The sequence below is a fragment of the Cyprinus carpio genome, chromosome B2 (assembly GCF_018340385.1).
Source record: "Cyprinus carpio isolate SPL01 chromosome B2, ASM1834038v1, whole genome shotgun sequence".
NCBI lineage: Eukaryota > Metazoa > Chordata > Actinopteri > Cypriniformes > Cyprinidae > Cyprinus > Cyprinus carpio.
This window is the reverse complement of record NC_056598.1, coordinates 13,955,821-13,977,864: the sequence shown is the minus strand read 5'-3', so window position 1 is coordinate 13,977,864 and position 22,044 is coordinate 13,955,821. Positions and strand designations below refer to the sequence as shown.

At 37.7% G+C, this 22,044-nt stretch overlaps 2 protein-coding genes across 2 annotated transcripts in view; one reads left to right on the top strand and one right to left on the bottom strand.

Moving 5' to 3' along the window:
* Window positions 1-14,936, top strand: part of LOC109082283 (protein Niban 1-like) — a 27,964-nt gene extending 13,028 nt beyond the window's left edge. The window contains exons 2-14 of the mRNA XM_042718184.1: window positions 2,277-2,407; window positions 2,552-2,680; window positions 2,769-2,883; window positions 2,957-3,121; window positions 4,826-4,941; window positions 7,450-7,554; window positions 7,920-8,082; window positions 10,327-10,514; window positions 10,765-10,911; window positions 11,228-11,338; window positions 11,453-11,560; window positions 13,130-13,241; window positions 13,328-14,936. Of these exons, the coding sequence (XP_042574118.1) occupies window positions 2,277-2,407; window positions 2,552-2,680; window positions 2,769-2,883; window positions 2,957-3,121; window positions 4,826-4,941; window positions 7,450-7,554; window positions 7,920-8,082; window positions 10,327-10,514; window positions 10,765-10,911; window positions 11,228-11,338; window positions 11,453-11,560; window positions 13,130-13,241; window positions 13,328-14,325 (2,588 nt within the window). The 3' untranslated portion in view covers window positions 14,326-14,936. The remainder of the gene's footprint in view (window positions 1-2,276; window positions 2,408-2,551; window positions 2,681-2,768; window positions 2,884-2,956; window positions 3,122-4,825; window positions 4,942-7,449; window positions 7,555-7,919; window positions 8,083-10,326; window positions 10,515-10,764; window positions 10,912-11,227; window positions 11,339-11,452; window positions 11,561-13,129; window positions 13,242-13,327) is intronic.
* kifap3b (kinesin-associated protein 3b) overlaps window positions 14,930-22,044 on the bottom strand; it is a 27,001-nt gene continuing 19,886 nt past the window's right edge. Inside the window, exons 18-20 of the mRNA XM_042718185.1 lie at window positions 21,731-21,896; window positions 21,296-21,377; window positions 14,930-16,219 (exon numbers count right to left, since the gene is read on the bottom strand). Of these exons, the coding sequence (XP_042574119.1) occupies window positions 16,135-16,219; window positions 21,296-21,377; window positions 21,731-21,896 (333 nt within the window). The 3' untranslated portion in view covers window positions 14,930-16,134. The remainder of the gene's footprint in view (window positions 16,220-21,295; window positions 21,378-21,730; window positions 21,897-22,044) is intronic.

Here is a 22,044-nt window from a genome sequence, read left to right as displayed (position 1 = left end):
AGAAGCCAACAGCAGATGAGTTCAGTGATGGTTACTTGTTTACCTTGGCAAGAGATCAATCAGGTACATTTTTAACATTAAAATCACATTTTAAGTTGATATATCAGGTTCACATTGAATCTAGACTACAAAACAACCCTTTTTGTAATCTCAAATCAACAGTATGAGCTGAATCATCATGGTGACCATAGCTGGACCACGAGTCAGTAGTATTCTGTCTAAATTTGATCAGACACTGTTTAAGCAGTGGTAATGGTTAATAAAGCATGTCTAATGTGCCTGTAAATTACACATTGTGCAGCTGCTGCCAATGACTTCTTCCAGACAATCAGAATTCTATACTACACCTTGGCAGAAAAGAATATTTCCAAGGAAAGTCCAAGGATATTTTTCTTTAAAAGCTTGTAAATTTGGATGCAAGCCTAAGAGCTGTTGCAAATAAAGTTTTAAACTTAGTTTGCTCAGTGGAATAATGCTGTAATGAACTCCTGCGCTCTCTGCCATGTCATTTTGGCAGTGCAGTGAAGTGGTAAAGATGGCTCAGTCTTTAGTGAAATGAGTCAGGGACTTTCTTCTACCTCAGAGTCAGGAACAATAAGATGCATGATCTCACTGTATTAACTGAACACCTGTCACTGTAGATATGTTAGATAGATAGATATTGTGATATGTATTATTGTAAAGTAAAATTTCTTGTGTTGTATTTTGGTCATATCACCCATTCCCAGTCATGTATGTGTCAACAAACTATAGCTGAATTTGGCATAATATATGCAACAAAAATATGGAAGAAATAGTCAGAATAGTATGCTGGTATTATGTTCACAATAAATTAAAGGTGTTAAAACAACTGTTAAATACTACAAATAAATTCTGCAATCGATTCAGTATCCTGGTTTATTGAAATTTATTTTTGGTCTGGATCTGCGTCTTGAAGGGTCTAGTTTTGTCTGGATTTGGGTCTTAAAGGGTCTAGTCTGGGTCTGAATCTCGAGTATCTTGGTCTCGAGGGGTCTAATCTTGGTCTGGATCTGGTTCTCAAGGGATTCATTCTTGGTCTGGATCTGAGTCTTGAAGGGTCTAGTCTGGGTCTGGATCGGGGTCTTGAGGAGTCTAATCTTAGTTTGGATCTGAGTCTTAAAGGTCCTGTCTTGGTCTGGATTTGGGTCTTGAAGGGTCTAGTCTTGGTCTGGATCTTGAAGGGTCTAGTCTTGGTCTAAATCTAAAGTATCTTGGTCTCAGGGGGTCCAATATTGGTCTGGATTTTTGTCTTAAAGGGTCTAGACTTGGTATGGATTTAGGTCTTGAAGGTTCTAGTCTGGTATGGATCTGGGTCTTGAAAGGTCTGGTCTTGATCTGAATCTTGAGGATCTTGGTCTCAAGGAGTCTGGTCTTTGTCTGGATCTGGGTCCTGTCGTGTCTAGTTTTGGTCTGGATTTGGGTCTTTAAAGGGACTAGTCTTGGTCTGGATCTTGAGGGTTCTAGTCTTGGTCTAGATCTTGAGAGGTCTAGTCTCGGTAAGGATCTGGGTCTTAATGTTCATTATGCCACTTTGGTTAGAGAGTCGGACTCCCAATCGAAGGGTTGTGAGTTCGAGTCTCGGGCCGGCAGGAATTGTGGGTTGGGGGAGTGCATGTACAGTTCTCTCTCCACCTTCAATACCACGACTTAGGTGCCCTTGAGCAAGGCATCGAACCCCCAACTGCTCCCCGGGCGCCGCAGCATAAAATGGCTGCCCACTGCTCCGGGTGTGTGTTCACAGTGTGTGTGTGTGTGTTCACTGCTCTGTGTGTGTGCACTTCGGATGGGTTAAATGCAGAGCACTAATTCTGAGTATGGGTCACCATACTTGGCTGAATGTCACGTCACTTTTTTCTGTCACTTAAAGGGTCTGAATTTGGTCTGGATTTATTCATTGTTCTGGGTTTTTGAGGGTCTGGTCTTGACTACACCTCTATGCTAAATTTAAATATATTTGTAATTACACATTTTTAATGACTTCTTTAAAGTATGACAAAAGATTATTAAAGCATGATGATTAAAAAAATTAACAAAGAAATTACAAAGTAAACTTTTTAAAATTGCACTGAACGGTGTTAATAACCAGTCATGAAAGTAAACTCTTTAAGCCTTTTTTTTTTATTAATATGTTATTTGCAAGTACAATTTAAAATAAATAAATAAATACTTTTAAGATCTTAGGTACAAGTGCACATTTAATACAATTAAGTTCACTTCTTTTCACAAAGTTAATCTGATCTTTCATGTGTGTGTAGGCCGGACAGAGGCTGAGCTGAAGAACTTTAGTCCTCATTACAGAAGGCAAAGCTGTGTCGCCTTCTTTTGCCATCTGAAGGAGGAGGTGGAGCAGCACAGAGCAGGACAGGCCCAGCTCCTCAAACAGAAGGTGAGATCTTAACTTATACTCTTATACTGACAACATCAAATTATGTAGTGACTTTATTGTGCTCTCACTTACATCATCAGTGCTATCTGATTCATGCTGTTGCAGAGTTTTACTCTCACTGACACTAATATTTTTCACTTCTAGGAGGCACCGCAGGCCTCAGAGGTACTGTACGAGGATAGCATGCTTTACTTTGATGACAACAGAAAGTGGAAAGAGAGATTTGTCGTAGTCCGTGTCGACCATAGCCTGGAGCTACACGATAGCCAGGAGGTTAAACGTTATCTCTGATCCTTTTAACATAAAGCCACTTTTTTCTGACAGAACATTCTCATGATGCTGTTATACTTCTCACATCTAGTCATATACAAAGGGAACCCCAGCCCGCCACAAACTCCTCCCAACAGGGGGCACAGTGTTGACCTCAGAGGAGAAATACACTGCTGTCGTAGACAAGGCCTTCCCTGATCCCAGTGGTGAGTGTTTGTCTAGTTCACCCCATCCTGATCTCTCTATTCCGTTTGGAATGAGTGTTTGTGTGTTGTTCAGGTTTGAAGGAAGAGCCCTCTGTTCCTATGGTGGCGGTTCCTGGTCCGCTTCCTGTGTACCTGAGACTGCCTTACAGAAGAGACTCGTACTTCTGTTTCCAGCAGGAGGAGAAGCGGGCCCGCTTCGTCTCGATCCTGAATGACTGCATTCGGCATCAGAACCAAGGTATCAAATCAGCACTGCCTATCTCAGAGTGCACTTTTGACTTTGCATTTGCGGTTTATGATCAAATTTGTGAATTATACCCCAAGGGAAAGATTTCTGTTTGCTCAATTTGAAAGTACTTCTTGAATCTGTTCCGACTAATTCTCTGTACACCCACCTAAAATCTACCCTAAACACATGCTATAGTACAGTAGCGAGACTGATGAGAGGGTACCTCAAGCTGCGTGTAGCAGCATCTGCTCCAGCATCAGTTTACTACTGTTTTTCTGTGGTGGTCATGGTGATACACTAATAATATCCAGAACTGCAACGCTCTCTTCCTGCGTACTTTCTGCTTAGCGGTTACACTGCCTCTGCAGAGCATTATGTATGCATGCAATAATACTAGTACTTAGTACTACTAGTACTAGTACTACTAGTACTAGTACTAGTAATAGTACTTAGATTTAAGGGTCAAATCACACACATTTATTGTCAGAAATAATAATAGAGATGTTGTCTTAGCGTTTTTGCCTTAGGAGCAATATTGTAAAGAAGTTGTACTACATTCAAGCTACTTAAAGTTCATTTTAGAGTATTAGAGTTTTATTCTCCAAATATACTTTATGTAGTAAATATACTAATATCAATATACTGTACTAATAGTATATTTGTCAGTGTACTATTTTAATGCTTCTTCTGACTAAATTGGCCCACTTTTAAGTTTCTAAATGTATACTTTTAAGTGTACAGGAGTAAACTCTGAATATACAACTAGTTTAGTAGACTTTTTTATAACATAAGTGAACTTATACTGTTAGTTTACTAGCTATATACTTCTAGCCCACTTTTTAGTTTGTAAAATATACACTTTGAAGTATAGTCTTACTTTTCTTAATTATAGTATATCTCAGTTAAATGATTTAGTATTAGTATTGGCCAAATATACTTTAGTATAGACTTTTCTGTATACTTTTCTTTTTTTTTAAGTAGAATGAAAGTATATTATTATTCTTATTATTTTTAGTTTAAAATAAGTATACTAATAGCACACTTCAATAAATGTCTTTTTGAAAGGGTAGTCTTTTTAAATCAGTTTAGAAGCTACAAACATGCTGCAAACAAAAAGTAGCCAGCTGAAGCTATAAAGGAGGACAATATTTTTGAAATAATCAGACTAACGATAATAATATATCATTTATGTAATAATTTAAAACTATTTATTATGTATAAAAGTTTTCATGAAATTTGATTATGGTTATGTTTGTGTTTAATGGATCAATACAGTGGAAAAAAAATAATAAAACTGAGTTGAAATTAAGAAAGAGCAGCCTTTCATTATTTAGTTTTAAAATTCATTGTGTTTAATAATCACATATATTTTTTAAAATAGGTGAGCTACTTTCACACTACTGAAAATGTAGTTGCGTTAGTAGTGTTGAGACATTTAGTTAGTTACTTGTTTAGTTAGTACTCTAGTGACTCTGAATGTTAGATTGTTTATTTTTTCCTTATTTAACAGTACAAGACATTTAAGGTGATTAAATGTTTCTCAGTTTTCTCTCATTTAAGTTAGACACAAAAGCCTTTCATCATACTTGGTATTTCCAAGTCATTTCTGAGTCTTGGTCTTTTCCCTTTTCCCTTTTTTCTCCAGAAAAGAGAAGTTGCTCACATGATTCTATATTACACAATCGATTCATCTGACATCTTATGTCTCTGCAGATTATCTGAAGAGTATGGAATGTGAGGTGCAGGCTTTCCTAAAGGCCATTCACTTCTACAGGCAGGAGAAGGGTCACTATGAATCATGGGATATGCTGGTGGGCACTGACTGTCAGGTGGGCCTGGTCTCCATATTACTCACAAGCATGTTTTGAATGAGTTTCCAGAAATTGGATGAATCAGATGAGTCATGATGTAGTGGCCTGACGAATGTGCTGTGATTAAAGCAGGCATCATAGTGAGTCACTGACTGAGTGTGGACAGAGCTGCCGGTCAGTGATTTAGGAATTTAGGTGTCATGCTGTTAACATTCCATCTGCGGCTCAATGGACCGTCATTTCATGCTTGACTTAATGTTTTAAAAGTATGCTGTTTTTGTAAATCCAATTTTTGCAATGTTTACAAGAGCATGTAAATGTGATACATATAGGTAGTATTATTTAAATGAATAATTCAATATTTTAAAAAGTATATTTAATAAGTAGACACTACAGAGGGACATGGTGAAAGGAAAAAACTTTTGCTCACAATTTTTTGTTTTTTACAAGAGAATGTATATGTGATAGATGTAGGTAGTATAAAAAGTGTTTTTTTTTTGTTTTTTTTTTTAAAGATTTTCACTCAAAAGCAAGGGAACACAAAAGCAATGACATTCTCAGATTTCACTACACCATGTCCCTTTAACTTAGCATGCACTTGCAAAACGTTCGTGTTCCCTTGCCAGACTTGTGTTCCCTCAAAAAGTTTCGCAAAACTCATGCATAACTGCCTTAGCAAGGACCACAAATTATTATTGGTATGTTATTCCTTGCAAAAATTCATTCCAAAGCTCCTGTTGTTATGAAATCTTGAGATCACAGCAGGTTCTTTCACAGGATGTCCTGTAGCTACTTAAGGGAAACACCTCTGCCTTCCTCCAGCTATTGTTAAATCCCATGTTGAGCCCTAATTTAGCAGACAAGGTGTTGTTGTGTAAGGGAACTGAAAACAGACATGTAAAATAAGCTATTTTTACAATCAGTCACTATCACAAACCCTGACAAAGTAATGAGGACTAGCACAATGTACTTATTGTACATCTACTTAACAAATAAATAAATGACATCCTGTTACATAAATGAATAATGATATCCTATTACGCCACCATTCGAAAAATATTAAAGGGTTAGTTTACCCAAAAATGAAAATTCTGTCATTAATTACTCACGCTCATGTCGTTCCAAAGCCTTCGTTCATCATCAGAACACAAAAAATGGGGAAGTCGTGGCCTAATGGTTAGAGAGTTGGACTCACAATCGAAGGGTTGTGAGTTCGAGTCTCGGGCCGGCAGGAATTGTGGGTGGGGGGAGTGCATGTACAGTTCTCTCTCCACCTTCAATACCATGACTTAGGTGCCCTTGAGCAAGGCATTGAACCCCCAACTGCTCCCCGGGCGCGCGCAGCATAAAATGGCTGCCCACTGCTCCGGGTGTGTGTTCACAGTGTGTGTGTATGTTCACTGCTCTGTGTGTGTGCACTTCGGATGGGTTAAATGCAGAGCACAAATTCTGAGTATGGGTCACCATACTTGGCTGAATGTCACTTTCACTTTCACTTCACTTTTCACTTTCATTAAGATATTTTTGATGAAATCCGAGAGCTTTCTGACCTTGTGTAGACAGCAACACAACTACCACATTCAAGGCCCACAAAGTTAGTAAGGACTTCTATAGTGTGACATTAAAATAGTCCATGTAACATCAGTGGTTAAACCTTAATTTTAAGAAGCTACGAGACTACTTATTGGGCCTCATTTATAAAATGTTGCACAGAAACCATGCTAAATTTGATCTTACGATCGTCTCTCAAATATGTGTACATGTGATTCATAGTAAGCGTTAACAAGCACAGAAAACACATTTATGCCTCTGTTTCAGATGTGAAATCTATGAATCGCAAATGATCTTGAACTAAATGATTTCAGCTCTCGGACTTGTAAACAAGTCCTACTTAATGACATTAACATATAAAAGTCCTACATTCATCGTCCAAATCCTACATTTCCAAAAACCTGCAGTACTCAAACAAGAAAAAGTGTGTACATTTGCTCAGATCCTGACTTGACGCTAAGCACTTTTCCACATCCATGGCAGTTTTTTACAAATATGAGCTTTGGTGTGGATTTAAGCGTACACACAATGATAAATGACAAAAAAACAATGATAACGACTTTATTCAACAATTCTTCTGTTCCGTGTCAGTCTCCGTTGCACATTAATGACGGTCTTGAGCATTGTTAATAATAAGAAATGTTTCTTGACCACAAAAATCAGCATATTACAAATTATTTTTAATTATATTTTTGATCAAATAAATGTTAAGTTTGTAAGTTTTAGTAATTTTTAAAGCATATTGAGTTTCACTGACAAACAGTTTTATTTGCCTGATAAATACAGCTCAATATCCACACAGGACTCAAATGCCACGTCTGTGTGGTGATTCTGTCTGTTGCAGACTGATTCATTGCTATGACATTACAACAGCTTTTGCTCTTCCTTCATGAGTCTGTGCCATGTGGGTGCTTTGTGTCTTGACTCAGTCTGGTATCATTGGCTTCAGTAGTGACTCCCTCTGCCTATTTGCAGGTGCTGGCTAACCTGGTGATGGAGGAGCTGTTGCCCTCACTGCAGACAGAGCTGTTGCCCAAGCTGAAGGGAAAGAAGGCGGATAGGAAGAGGGTGTGGTTTGTGGTCAGTGAGATCAGCCTCTGCTCCTCACGTCTATTTTTAGAACTTTGACATGCTTTGTGTTGAATGTCACTGTCGGGCAACATTTTGACTGTTCCACTCTGGATAACTGGACTGATCTGTATTTATTAAATAAATCCATTGTTTTTCTGGCCCCCACACCATCCAACACAATAAAAGTTTTATACCATGAAAAATAATTCTCCTTCATGGCTTGTGCCAGTTGGAAGAGGCCACTGCTCTATAAAGAGATGTTTAGCATTTAGGCAACATGTAGACAAAGGCAGCTCTGTGTTCATAATGAAGTGGGTTTATGATGGCCATATTTAGGGTGAATGTGTTTTCTATTTATTTCCTTGTGTGGTTAGACAGTGGAAGCGACCTACGAGCTTGTGCATGAACAACTGCGAGAAGGATTGGAGAGTTTGAAAAATGAGTGCAGAGAAGCCACCAAACAGCAAGAGGCGCTCATCCGCTCAGATATGGACCAGATCATCAACTCGCAAACATTCCTGGAAACTAAACTGCAAGGTATAAACAGACAGTATACAGCGTATCAGCCTTATTGTCAGTTCATTTCTGTTGTTCGTTTATTTACACTACTATTCAAAAGTTTGGGTTAAATTATTATTATTATTATTATTTTAAGAAATTAATACTTTTTTAGCAATAATTTTTTCAAGCTTTTAATTGTTCAAAAATGAAAACAAAGACATTTATGTTACAAATGATTTCTATTTTAAATAAATGCAGTTCCTTTGAACTTTTTATTTATCAGAGAACCCTAAAAAATGTATAATGCTTTCCACAAAAATAAATTAAGCAGGACAGCTTTTTTCAGCATTGATAATAATATTAAATGTTTTGTGCAGCAAATCTGCTGTCACAAATTCACCATCCCAGTCACCAGCTCAGTCACCTTACTTCATTAAGGACTCCATTTCCCAGCATTCACACCTGCACCAAATCCCCAATCAGCACACCTCTCACCGTTCACCTCATCCCCTACTATATATAAGCAGTCACTTTTCACACCCTCATTGTCTGGTCTCGTCAAGGTTTACCCATACCTGATTCCTTTCCTACTCACATCCTGACAACCCGTCTTCAGACTGCTAACCTGCAAAGAGGAAAAGAAACGTTGATACTCTTACCTGACTCACCTACCTAGACTCTCACCTGTTACTAGTGATGGCGCGATGAAGCCTTATGAAGCAATGAAGCTTTTCATCCAAGTGGTTCACAAAAGGGTTCATTTCTCGAGGCTTCATGTGCTCACAAAACTATCTTGTGGCCGAAGAGTGTAAAACAAACAGATACATGACAGATGACCTGATGTGATCTATGATTACACTGTTTTGTGCCAGTTAAGGCTTAGAAATAACGGTGAAGAAGAAAAAAATCAATTTCCACATAGACTAATCTACTTACATGAATACAATTTGTATTTCATAATGATTGTATAACATAATATAACATAACTGTGTAATAAACATATTGGCTTCAAATGAATGGGCTATCAAATATGTGTAAATCAAGTCTTTGCTCAAAATAGGCAGTAGGGCCTACATTATTCATCTAAAACTGGAAAGTGGCTGAGTTTAACAGGGCAGAGGATTGTGAATTTACAAGATTCGAACCGCTTCCTGAACCAGTCTGGCCAAGCGAGGCTTTGGACGTCATCAATTATGTCATTGATCTAAAGCGATACAAGCCTCGATACGTGCTTCACTGAAAGCTGCCGGGATTTCTCTACACACGTTCCGAAGCCTCGGCACAGAATGTAACATCACTACCTGTTACCTGCCTGTCTTTGCTGTATGTATCATCTATCGGACCTGTAAAGAGATACAAGGATCGGTTATCATTATCGACCTGAGCTAAGTCCAGTCATTCTCAAAGACTCTTGAGTTACTCACCTGTTTGCTCTGCATTTCTCCCCTCCACACCAAGCTGTAAATAAAGAGATCACACTTGCCTGTCTCTCACCCCGAGGTCTCCTTCTGTAGTGTGACATCAGTATAGTAAAATTATTTCTGAAGGATCATGTGACACTGAAGACTGGAGTAATGACTGCTGAAAATACAGATTTGCCATCATATGAATAAATTACATCTTTAAATATATTTATAATATTTTGCAGTGTACTTTTGTGTACTTTTTTACTTATTTTCTTTAAATCATTCATAATTAATACCCTAAAAGCAGTAACTCAGTGTATTTCAAGTGAAAACACACTTTAGGGGGAGTAATGTTATTGCTTTAATATTTATCAGTATTATTGAATAATATTATCCTTTATATGCTACTGATTCTTTTTGATGTCATGAATAATATGTTTAAAACAAACTAGTGAGTTGTAACTATATTACAATTTCATGAAATGAGTAAACATTTTGCTAAATATTGCCATGATACAATCTTGTTTAATAGCCACCAGTGTTGAACTGACTTTAAAACGCTGACTTTTTACTATTGTCTTCTTTTTTGTTTTAGGGCTGCTTTACAGCACAATTGAATTTTGTTTGCATAATTGACACACTATTTTCTTGTTTAACACTGCAAAGTTGCCTTTGACAAAATCTGTATCGTATAAAGCTCAATATAAAAAACCTTCAGCTGGAGTACTGACTTAAATTACACTGAGACAATCAAGTTACACGACAAGTGTATATTGGGATATTCTTATACACGTAACTGTAGTGAGTAAGACATACCAAATCTAGCTTCTGTTGTTCTGCACCATTTTGACTTGATCTTTCTGTTTGTGTAAAGCTCTAGTTTCAGAGCCAGCTGTGAAATACTGCTCAGAGAGCGTGGCTCCATACCTGACCTCAATCCTGGAGGAGCTGATGGGTCCGGTCAGCGCAGGCTTCCAGGCCGTGAGGCTGCTGCTGGAGGACGAACTGACCCGACTCTGCAAGGATTTCCCTCAGGGGGGAGTCACAGAGGAACTTCAGAGCGTAAGAGAGCATTTACTAATACGTGATAACATTATAACACACAACATTTTGGCACAAGTGCTTGAAATAAATATTTATCTGCTAATTTCAACATTTAGCCAAGGCTACATTGCACAACACTTGAAGCAAATCAGGTCATTTTTTCCATTGGGAGCAGAGTGAAGTGTTGGACGTGATTAGATCATGGAATAACGATCATCTGAACTCAGACTCCCTCGAGTTCTCATGAGTCATGCCTGTCCATTCGTAGGCTTTGCAGCAGGTGGGTCGTGACCGGATGGAGGACTGTTACCAGCATGTGAACGTCCTGAAGGAACAGCTACAGGAACTTCGCAACCGCTTCAAGTTCTCCAACTCGACACGAGTAGTTCACGACACCCAGAGTCAAATGCAGCAGGTGGGCGTCATCTGCAGCTTTTAGTGACTGGGCGTTGTTAGATTTGGTGGGGCTTTTAGATGTTTTATGTTTGTGTAATGAAATACTTCATCTGGCCTTCTGACTCAAGTGTAATTGCATAAATCGTTTCAAATCTTTTTCAGACCTTAGTAGTGGATATAAACAACTACTGGAATTATATATGTCATATAGACTGCTCAATGGAGAAGTCAGTGGAGAGCATTGCCTCATCTTGTCATGAACTTTGGTTCCCTCTACAGGTCTTGGGAAAATAAATGAACTGTGGCATGCCTGTTATTTCTTCCACTCTTTTTAGTTGATGGAGAATGCTGTGTATACATTTGACCTCCTGCTTCAGTCTGCATTAAAGGACAAACCTGACAAACAGGCTTCAGTCATGGAGAAAGCCAAGCTACGTGTCCTCAAGGTTGGCTTTGCTCACATTTACAAAATGTATACAATCAGCAGTACACTGTTTTGACAATAGAATGGTTCTAATAAATGTGACAATCATTATGGAAACTTTTACTTTCCACTTTAGCAATTTGACTATGACAGCAGCACAGTAAGGAAGAAGATTTTCCAAGACGCCCTGGTTGACATCACTCTGCCAGCCATCAAGAGAAACCTGGCGCCTGCCTGCAAAACTGTACGCAAGTGTTTTTCTTTGTTTTTTTTTTTTTTAAATTACTCTTGAACATTTACCAGAATACATTATGTAGAGTTATTCTAGCAAGCTCTGTCTCTCTGATTAAATTAATGGAATGGAAATGAGGAAATTAGTATTTAATAATTCTGGTTCAGATTTTGATTCATGTTAATTCATGACCCAATAATGGTTTACTTAAGAGATTAATATTTTTGTTTTAAAAAAAGGGGAAAAAAATCGTTGCCAGTTGATGACATCATTTCAATAATAAATACATTTAAAACAAGTCTATTAAACTTTTTAGAGGTGGGACAGAATACAAATAGTAAAGGGATAGTTCACTCCAAAATGCAAATTCTGTCATTAAATACTCACCCTAATGTCGTTCCAAACCCGTAAGACCTTCGTTCATCTTAGGAACACAAATTAAGTGTTACATTTTTGATGAAATCTGAGAGCTTTCTGACCCTGCATAGACAGCAAAATAACTTCCAAGTTCAAGGCCCAGAAAGAGAACAAATGGTTGAATGAAGATATTTTTGTTTTCTTTGTGCACAAAAAGTATTCTCGTAGCTTCATAACATTCTAGTTGAAGCACTGATGTCACATGGAATGTTTTAACGATGTCCTTACTACCTTTCTGGGGCTTGAACGTGGTAGTTGTGTTGCTGTCTATTCAGGGTCAGAAAGCTCTCGGATTAGATCAAAAATAATTTATGTTCTGAAGATGAACAAAGATCTTATTGGTTTGGAACGACATGGGGGTGAGTAATTAATTACAGATTTTTCATTTTTGGGTGAACTATCTCTTTAACTATATCCTAAACAAAAATATGGCAATATATTCATTATTTGTAAAATACTACTGACAAAACAATGTGTATTTTTAGATTTACTAAAAAGAACTATATGCTTAGAGTCATTCATTCGGGTATCAGACTGTACTGGCTTTGCTTTATGTTTTTATTTCACTAAGAAGAACCGACTCATTAGCCGTTTGTTTGGGATTTGGACTTTGCCAGCAGCACTGCCCTGCTGAAAAAAATAGCATGTGCTAGTTGTGTATGTTTTGAAGCATGGCTGCTGGTTTTAGCTGCTTTAAGCTTAGGACCAGCTTAAACCAGCTCATGACCAGCACATGACCAGCTAAGTACCAGCTTAAACCAGCTCAAACCAGCAGCCATGGTTAGATGGTTTGCTAGCTAGCATATGCTGTTTTTTTTTCCAACAAGGTGTATGTGTTTGATTCACTAAAAAGTATAAAGGAGGCAGTTCATCAGAGTCAATCGTTGAGGAATTAGACTCAATTAGAAAAAATTTACAGCGCTGTAAACACTATCAGGAAACTCTTTCAGGCTACTGTAATGCGGAATTCTGTCCGCGTTTGGGTTTCTGTCCTTGCTGACAGTAATGTGATGTGTTTGTGCCAATTAATGTATTTGGTAATAGTCAGCCTGTCATGATTTTGTTTGTTCTTCTTGCACAAATACAGCGGTGATTAGTCACCACTTCCACTAAGGGGTAGTTTTGTGTGAAACGTTTGTCGAATTTCTTTTTCTCTTTTTGCAGGAGCTTCAGAATTTTGAACAGTTCGTCTTTGCTGATTACACAAACTTTGTTCAAGTGGAGAATGTCTACGAGAACATACTGCTCAACCTTTTGAATAATGAAGTTAACAAAGGTAAACTGTTTTAACGGTTTTCAGTGTCTGAGACATATGAATAACTTCAAAATACCAACATATTCCTCAATATTTTTGCCGTACAGTGGTAAAGGAGGCAGCCAGTCTTAAGAAGAACAACCTGTTTGCTGACAGTACTGACCTGCAATGTGTTAGTCAAAGCAGCCTGGCTGACAGCCGCACGCCGCCCCTCTCTGCCCCCTCCAGCCCACCACAGGTATCGGCTTCTGTGGCTGTCTCTCAACAAGCAGAGCAGAAGATCACCTCTCCATCAAGAGGATCCGTCAGTGAAGACACCCATAAGACACACGATGCTTTAGTCATTCCTACAGTGAAGATTACACCGTCTTCTCCAGAACCTACATCACCATTAAATGTTTCTGAAACAACTCAACCAACATTACCAAATAACTCATCACCCATTCCAGAGGTCTCAGAGACTGAAGTATCCTCAACCAAACCAGAAACCATCTTATCAGCAGGAGATTCATCTTCACAACCAGAGACACCTTCTTCTAAAGCGAAGGATGAAGTTACAGGGGGATCTTCTGTTAGTACAGACAGAGCAGTCTATCTCAGCTCAACAGCTGAAGAAACTCCTGTTCCTCTCGTTATCGCCTCTGAAACCCTAAATGTGGAAGCAGGTGAAGAAAGTGAAAGTCCTCCTAAGTCTGAAATCAAAGAGGAATCTGTACATAACATCCAACCTGAAGTTAACCTGACAATCAATGCTGAAGTTCTCCCAGAGGTACGAGTTGAAGACACTGCTGTGGATGCCAGTGTTTGTGACGAGCACGTTGTTGTGGATAACAAGGCATGTGAGGAAGCGCCATCTAGTGATGAGAACAGAAATGAAACACAGGACAGTCCTGCTGTGGATGCTTCTCCTCCTCTCGACTCGGTTCCTGATGGTCTGGTAGGGGGCGCCATTGCTTTAACATCAGATCCAGAGAACCAGATGAGCGCTGTGAGCACAGATTCCCAGGAAGAGACCGCTGACAGTGTGCAGGGCATCAGAGATCTCATCATGGAGGTCATCGAGGTAGAGGATGTAGTGAGACCTTGTGCTGAAAACCAGCCTTAAAATGGTTTTAATGATGCTCTGATGTGTTTTGCTCTGCTAACAAAACCAACTACAGTTTCCATTTATTTTCTATTTTTATTAGTCATAATTTTTCATATATATTTTCTATTTTCAGTAGTAATCTAAATATTGACATTAAATTGTTATGATTTTTTTTTTTTTTATAATTTGACTCGCATAGAAACCAAGTGCCTATGTAAAAAGAATTCTTTTTGTAACACTTTGTCTTATAACACATTAACAAAAATTATACACATAAATATATATATAGATGGTTGTTTGTACTTGCAGTTTTTTTTCAATACTTAATTTGAATGTTTTTTAAACATTTTTATTTGCTTTTTTTAAAATGTGAAAAAAATAAAATAGAAACTCTACATTTTTAGATGGTACACAAATGTTTTTGGTGGACTGACTAATTTATTAATGTGTTGTGCTGGTTTGTACAGACAACTCATTCTTTTTAGTAAATAACAGGAGACTGTGCTGATCACTAAACTATTATTTTGTACCATGCTGTAGATTTTCTGAAAATGAGACACAGTGACTTTGTACATATGATTATCACAGTAAGAGTCTGTTTAATAAATTTCCACAAAACAGAGACAATTCATCAGTGCATTGTTTTATTTCTTCTATTCGCAGTTAATTTTTCAAACTCACAGGATCATTATAGCAGCAAAGGCCAAGATGTTATGAGGCACATTTTGTGTCTGGAAATACAGAGCGGTCCTGAATTCACCGTGATAAATTAAAATTAAAATTACAGTACTCTATAAATACAACTTAAAATTGAACAGACACATGCTACATCTCAATCAGAAACATAACCAAATTAAAACAACAGCATAAAATAGTACCAGAGGCAGCATTTAGTGCCTTACTTAAAGTGTTATAAGACTCAACCATTTTCACAGCAATGAACCCTGGACATTATTAGGTAATTAATTCATAAATATCTCTTAGAGGAATAATGCCTTATATAAGCTAACAGACACAGTATATAGTTTTGTTATGCATGACAATTAGTGCAATATATTTTGAGTAAAGTGAGTGATGCTACATCATTATGAAGCTGTTAATGCAGTTATGCAGTCAACTCTGGTTAATGAGAACAGGATAAATCGGTCAATCGGTAACATTTTAGTTGATTATTATTTAGTTAATATGAAGACGAGACCAGATTCATTCCAGTTCAATGAATATACTGTATACTATTAAAGTGCACTCCCTAAAACCTAAAAAAAAATTATAAATAAAAGACTATGAAACTAAAACCTAACTTTAATCATTAGTAAGTCAGTTTTACTGGTAGAAGCATGAATCAAATTAAACTGTACCCTGCATGTGTCTCTCTAAGATCACAAGATTAAGACATCTTAAACCCAAATTAAGTCAACTGAACTACAGCACTTCATCATATCCTTCATAAATAATAAAACATTATATAATGTAATGTACACAAATAATCTGTTAAGCATGATTACACAATGCCTAACAACATATTTCCATGCATTCAAACAGTGAGAAAAGTGCATTTATAACTTATATAAACAATTGAATATAAAATAACATTTTACATATTTGAATGAACATGAACTACTAACTCTTTTTGTTAATGAATAAGTAAAAGTTATTATAAAGCATCACCAAGCATTTTACTGGGGTCTCGTTATTAAACCTGCCTTTAAATCCAAGGGTGGGCTTACATTTTCTGGAAGAGATTTGGCTGGTTTGAGCGTTTCTAGAGAGTTTTCTAGGAGAAAAGTGGTCTTGTAGTGAGCGGTGAGATGGTGTTATGCAGCAGCTCTATCTGGTGGATCCGTAGCCGTGGAAGAACGGCTCGTCAGGACGAAAGCCGTAGGCAGTGGCAGGACGGCCGTCGGCTCCATTGCTGAAGAAAGATGTGAATCAAGTGAGCATAAATTCTGTTACCTGTGTTACTGTTAACGTTACCTCTAAGAGGCACTAGATGGCTTTCTACCCTTATTGTACATATACATATACACACATATATATATATATATATATATATATATATATATATATATATATATATATATATATATATATATATATATATATATATATATATATAGTACAAACTATGTAGTATACTATATACTCTACTAAGTTTAAATATACTATATCTTATATATTTTTTAATTTAATTTAAATTTATAAACACATATAAATACATATATACATATATAATTATATGATCTAGCTGGCTTTTAAATACCAAGAATTAGTAATTTTTTGAGTTTGAAGCATCAGGCAGAAGAAATTAGCCCCACATGAATAACATTTTATACTGTATGCCATAGTTTTACAAAAAAATTAAATGTGCACATGAAATAATAACAGTATTTTTTTTCAGCTCTTACTTCTGCTGTACAGAACTAATATTTCTGAAAATTTAAGAAGTGAACACAAAGAATATAATAAAGTAATGCACTAACTATATACTTCAACAAGATATAATACAAAAGAGAATCAACCAACAATTGGTTTTGTTGGTTGATTCTTGTTCTGTGATATTAATTGTGTAAGTGCATTAATTTATAATTCTATAATTAATTTATAATTAATTAATATTCTGAGTTGATGGTGTAACATGAAAAATTGAATCCATTATATGAGTATAAAATGAAAACGGCAAGCTTCCTTAAAAACATTTACCTGCTGTTCAAGATAGCACAATGTGGTCTGGGCTGCATACTGTCCCACATAAGACTGCAAAATGCTAAGATTTCAATTCAGTGAGCTCTGCATGCCAGTGTAAGCATTACCTCCTATATAAGCCTTTATACTGGTTTAGCAATACCAATTGTGACATTTATTAAATAATCAAAATAATTGTTACATTATTCATGTAAATCTGATGAATTCGTATTAAAACCGTGCAGAAGTGAGAGTAAAACACTTGTGTGATGTGACACTTGCACCTCGACAAGCGTTTACACTCATCCAGGATGCACAGAGCCAAAAAAGTTTTGCGGTTCTAGAAACAAATTGGCCGTTGGCTCTGTCTGCCTCCCTCTAAACCAACAGGTTCAAGCCTACAGCTTTTAAATTATGAGCTGTTTGCTTTGCCCCTATGTGCCCGCATTACATTGTGTTGTTTTTAGCCTCATATGACCTCCAGTAATCAAACACAGCTCCTCTTAGCACCCCGACTCACACACTCTGCTGTCTAAAATATGTCTTTTTCCTATTGGCCTGCCAGATCTGTCAGGCTGAATTTGAACCGCGGGTAAGAGGGATTCATGTGCGGGTCGGCGCCACCTGTAGGTGCTCCGAGCCTCTGTTTTTGACTCCAACACCTAAATTTTACCTCAGCACTTGGCTTTTCCTTGAAAGCAAGTTCTTTAGCAAGAAATACAGGCTCCCAGAGTTTGGGATAATCATCTACAGAGGGAGAGCTTTTATTGCTCTGAGAATTTATAGCGGCGAGTTATCAAGAGTTCATTTTGCGCTTCAACTCGGTATCATCATGTCATTAATTACCGGATGATATTAACGCCCGAAAATGACACGATGACCCCATTCTGATAAGAAAATGAATATTAATGGGAATTTATTCTATGATTTATCTCCACGACTGACCTGGCCTGTGATCCGTATAGCGAACACATTCCTGTCCAATTATAAGGGCAGCCTGTCACCTCTTCCAGCACGGGGCTTCAAAACAGGGCAATAAAAGCTGAGTGGGGATGGGATTGACAGCTCATAGGGAGCCAGGTCAGCCCTGACGTTCTGGGAGGGGAAACGGCCAAAGGTGCCCATAAAAAAAGACCCTTTTAACCAGACATTGTTTCATAGCTCAGAAGAGTGTGTTTGCACAGGAAACAGGTCTCGGCTCTTTTATAAAAGGACGTTTCTCCTCCTTTTTTCCCCAAGTTGTTCTCCAGCCCGCGCTTTGATCTCCCGTTCCTGTCACTTCTCCGGTTACATGCCCTACCTTGGCTGTGTCAAATCAACAGCACCCCCTTTTTCCCCTTTCCCTTGCCTGATTGCATCTCCACATCCCTTTTTTCTATTTTCCTACTGCGTTCTTGTTCAAGCTCCACAAGGCTTTAGGGACACATAGTGCAGCGCACACGGCTTGAATAAAGGCAGATTTGTCAGTCTGTTGCGTGCACACAAAAGACACACACAGAGAACTGGTTTTCCTCGGGGGACATCAGAAGCCCATCTGCAGACAGTGTGTCCCGCTCGCGCTCAGAGTGACCGGTTTTAGCTCGATTCAGCACCTCATCTCTTCTTCATTCTCTATCTCTAGGGGTGGGAATCAACAGGATCTGGTGTATCTAGGACACAGTGCGATAATATTGTGTACAGTTATTAAAATATATTGTGATCTTGTACTCGCTTGTTTCTCTTTCATCAGTTCTGGATTTGTACTTTGAACAATCACTACAAAAATCCCAAAGCATTCTATATTATGTAGGCTATATATATTACACATACACTAAATACAGTATTAAATACAGTAAAGCAGTAATATTATGAAATATAATTAAAATGTTATATATGTTTTCTACTTTAAACTATTTGAAAATATAATCTAGTATTTTGAATTAGAATTTTCAGCAGCTTTTACTCCAGTGTCACATGATCTTTCAGAAATCATTCTAATATGCTGATTTGGTGCTCAAGAAACAGTATTTATTATTATTATATATTGTTCAAAACCACTTCAATGGTGCTGCTCAATATTTTTGTGGAAATCTTTTTTTCAGTATTCTTTGATGAACGCAACATTGTTTTTTTTAATGTAATGGTATAAATGTCTTTACTGTCAACTTTGATCAATTTAATGTGTCCTTGCTGAATAAAAGTATTACTTTCTTCTTCAAAACAAAAAAAACACATCTTATTTATCTTACTAACCCCAAACTTTTGAACAGCAGAATATGTCAAAAATGTCTCTCTTGTCTTCTGATGATCATCATATTGCTTAGTTTTGATCATAATTAAATTCTGCCATACAAAGCACGCAAATGACTTTAGTTAAGCAACCCATCTGGATTTTATTTATACATTAAATGCTACCAAACAATCTCATTTACATCACTGCCTGAACTGCGCTGCTTGGCATACACTGATAAAATGATGTTGTACAACTGTACATTTTTGATATGGCTGTACTATTTTAGTACCAATATACCATGGGAAGCTTGAGTTAATCAAATACCTGTCTCTCAGGTTGGCTCGTGAAGTAAACCACTCCAAAAGGCCTGCGTTCACAAACATCGTTTCACAAGCGTCTTAAGTAAAGACTGAAACTCTATTTGATTATTATGGTAACCTCTGTCACTCAGAGCTGCCCACTCAAATTAAACCATTCATCCCAGGACCCTAATGTTGCCCCCCAATCCTCTGTGTATATTTGAAATGTATCGCTTTACAAAGAGCCGCTGGAGAACTCGCCCTCCATCTGGATCCCCGCTTCTATCCTCACCCACATGACAGCCCAGCGGCACTCAGCGCCCCAGATGTCAGTCTGCGAAGTGCCCAAATCCCCACCCAGCCAAAACAAACAGGCCAATGAGCAGCGCATTCTCCATACAAAGCACACGGCGCATAATAAACACGTCCAGTGGAATAGATCGCATCAAGTACACACTATTAGGGCAAGTTTAGACTACAAGAGCTGCATATCGAACACAAGTGGGGGATCCATTTCCTCACTGATCAGCTCTCTGGCAGCCTTAGAGAGTCAACGTGAGCACTGGATTTGAAGGAGAGGTGAAATGTTATTTCATCTGTACTCGTGTGTGTGTGTTTGTAGAGGAATGTGGACGATATATTTGGCTCCATGGAACTTGAAAGGCAAGTTTATTTTTGGGCCAAAAGAGTATCGTTGACAGAGAGAAAGAGACCGTCAGAGGAATACTGCCTGGCGCTTTGTTGAACAGCTGTGATCATACTGTCCAAATGATTAAAAGAAAATTACAAAGCTAAAGATGTTTAATGCAGAAGATTTAACAACGCTGTTTTATGAAGACCCAAAAAACAAACTGGTGTGAGAAAGCAAGTACAGTAACAATGGCCTGATGGTCTAGGGCCTGTGCGACAAACAGATTTTCACTTGCCGTTTTCAATGTACTACAGGTTTGTGTTATTATGCCTTGCAAACTAAGTGGATTTTTGTGATGTATTAAAGATCATTTTTGAATTATACTGATAAAAGTATAAAACTGATGTAATATTATCTGTACTATAGATTGCTAACATTAGGATGACTTGTAAGAGTGCTGGAAGCATCAACTAGAATGGACCAATGTTATGAACAAATCAGCAGTGTATCATATGCCAATCATTTCTAGCAAAAGTGTTATTTCGATGTATGGCTATTATGGAGTTTTTTCTTTTTTTAAGAATAATCTTTAACAAAAAGATCAAAAAAATGTATGTATCATAGGGTACTTAAAAAATATGAACTACTGGTTGGTATTTGCAGCCTAAGACAGCAGACTTGTAGAAAACACAAGCTTGAGAAAGACTTCCTAGAAGATGCCAGGATGGGAAAAAATATTTCATTTTGTCCCCTGAAGGCCAGTTTTGTTAATCACAGTTTTTTGAACGGTTTCTTCATAATCAGTTTTTTTAACTTTCTGAACCATAGAAATAAAGTTGCAGCCTTTCTAAAGGGTTAGTTCACCCTGATGTCATTCCAAATCTGTATGACTGTCTTTTTTTGTGCAACATAAAAGAAGATATTTTGAGAAATGTAAATAAATTTGATATAAATTTATAATTTTTTTGTTGATGAGCTCCAGTGTTGTTCCCAACGTTCTTCTGTGTTCCAGAAAAAAAAAAAAAAAAAAGCTAAGAAATATCATGTAAATTATTTCGTTTTAATTGCCAGCCCTATTAAGTAACAAAACACATTATAAAGAGTTTTTATTACATATGTATTTAATGCAAAGGAAGCTGATGAGGGTAACAGCTGCTCACTCACCAGGCATTGAAGTCTCCATTCTGAGAGTAGGACTGGCTGTAGAAGTCCGGACTGAGGCCTGGCTCTGGGGCCATCATACCGTCTGCGCACACACACACACACACACACACACAGAGTATATAAAGCAAACAAACGTACGAGACAGCGACCCAGCAGAGCCACTTCCACCCAGCAGCTCTCCTCATTTATCTTCCTGACAACCTCTCACTACGACAAGCCTTTGATGACACCAACTCGACGGTCGATCAAGCCAGAATACAGCATCCCAATCCCCATGCAAAAATCTGGGCTGTAAGGTTTTTGACTTTCTGTGTCTGTCAAGTTGTGGCACCGGATATCAATAAAGTTGGGTTAACTTAGCAGACAAGAAAACACTGACTGTCTTTCATGGTCTCAGCCATGAGGGGTGTTTGGGGTGTATATGTGTTTTCTAACCAGTGCTGTAGAAGAGATCGGGCTGCTCCAGAGCGTCCGGATCATCTCCGTACATGTAGGGCTCGGTGTCCTCCATCTGTCTGCTTTCTACCATCTCCAGCCACTGTGAGTTATGCCAGCGAAACTTCTCGCTTTGGATCTTCTTCCCCCACTCTTCATCATACTCCTTTGCAGAACACACACAAAAACATATATATTTATTCGCCTGAGATGTGTTACTACCCTCTAACCTAAATTATACCACACAGCTGTGCAAATTTCATGTTGTCAAAACAGCGCTGTCACTCTGTATCTCAGTGCCAGCTCTACTTGAA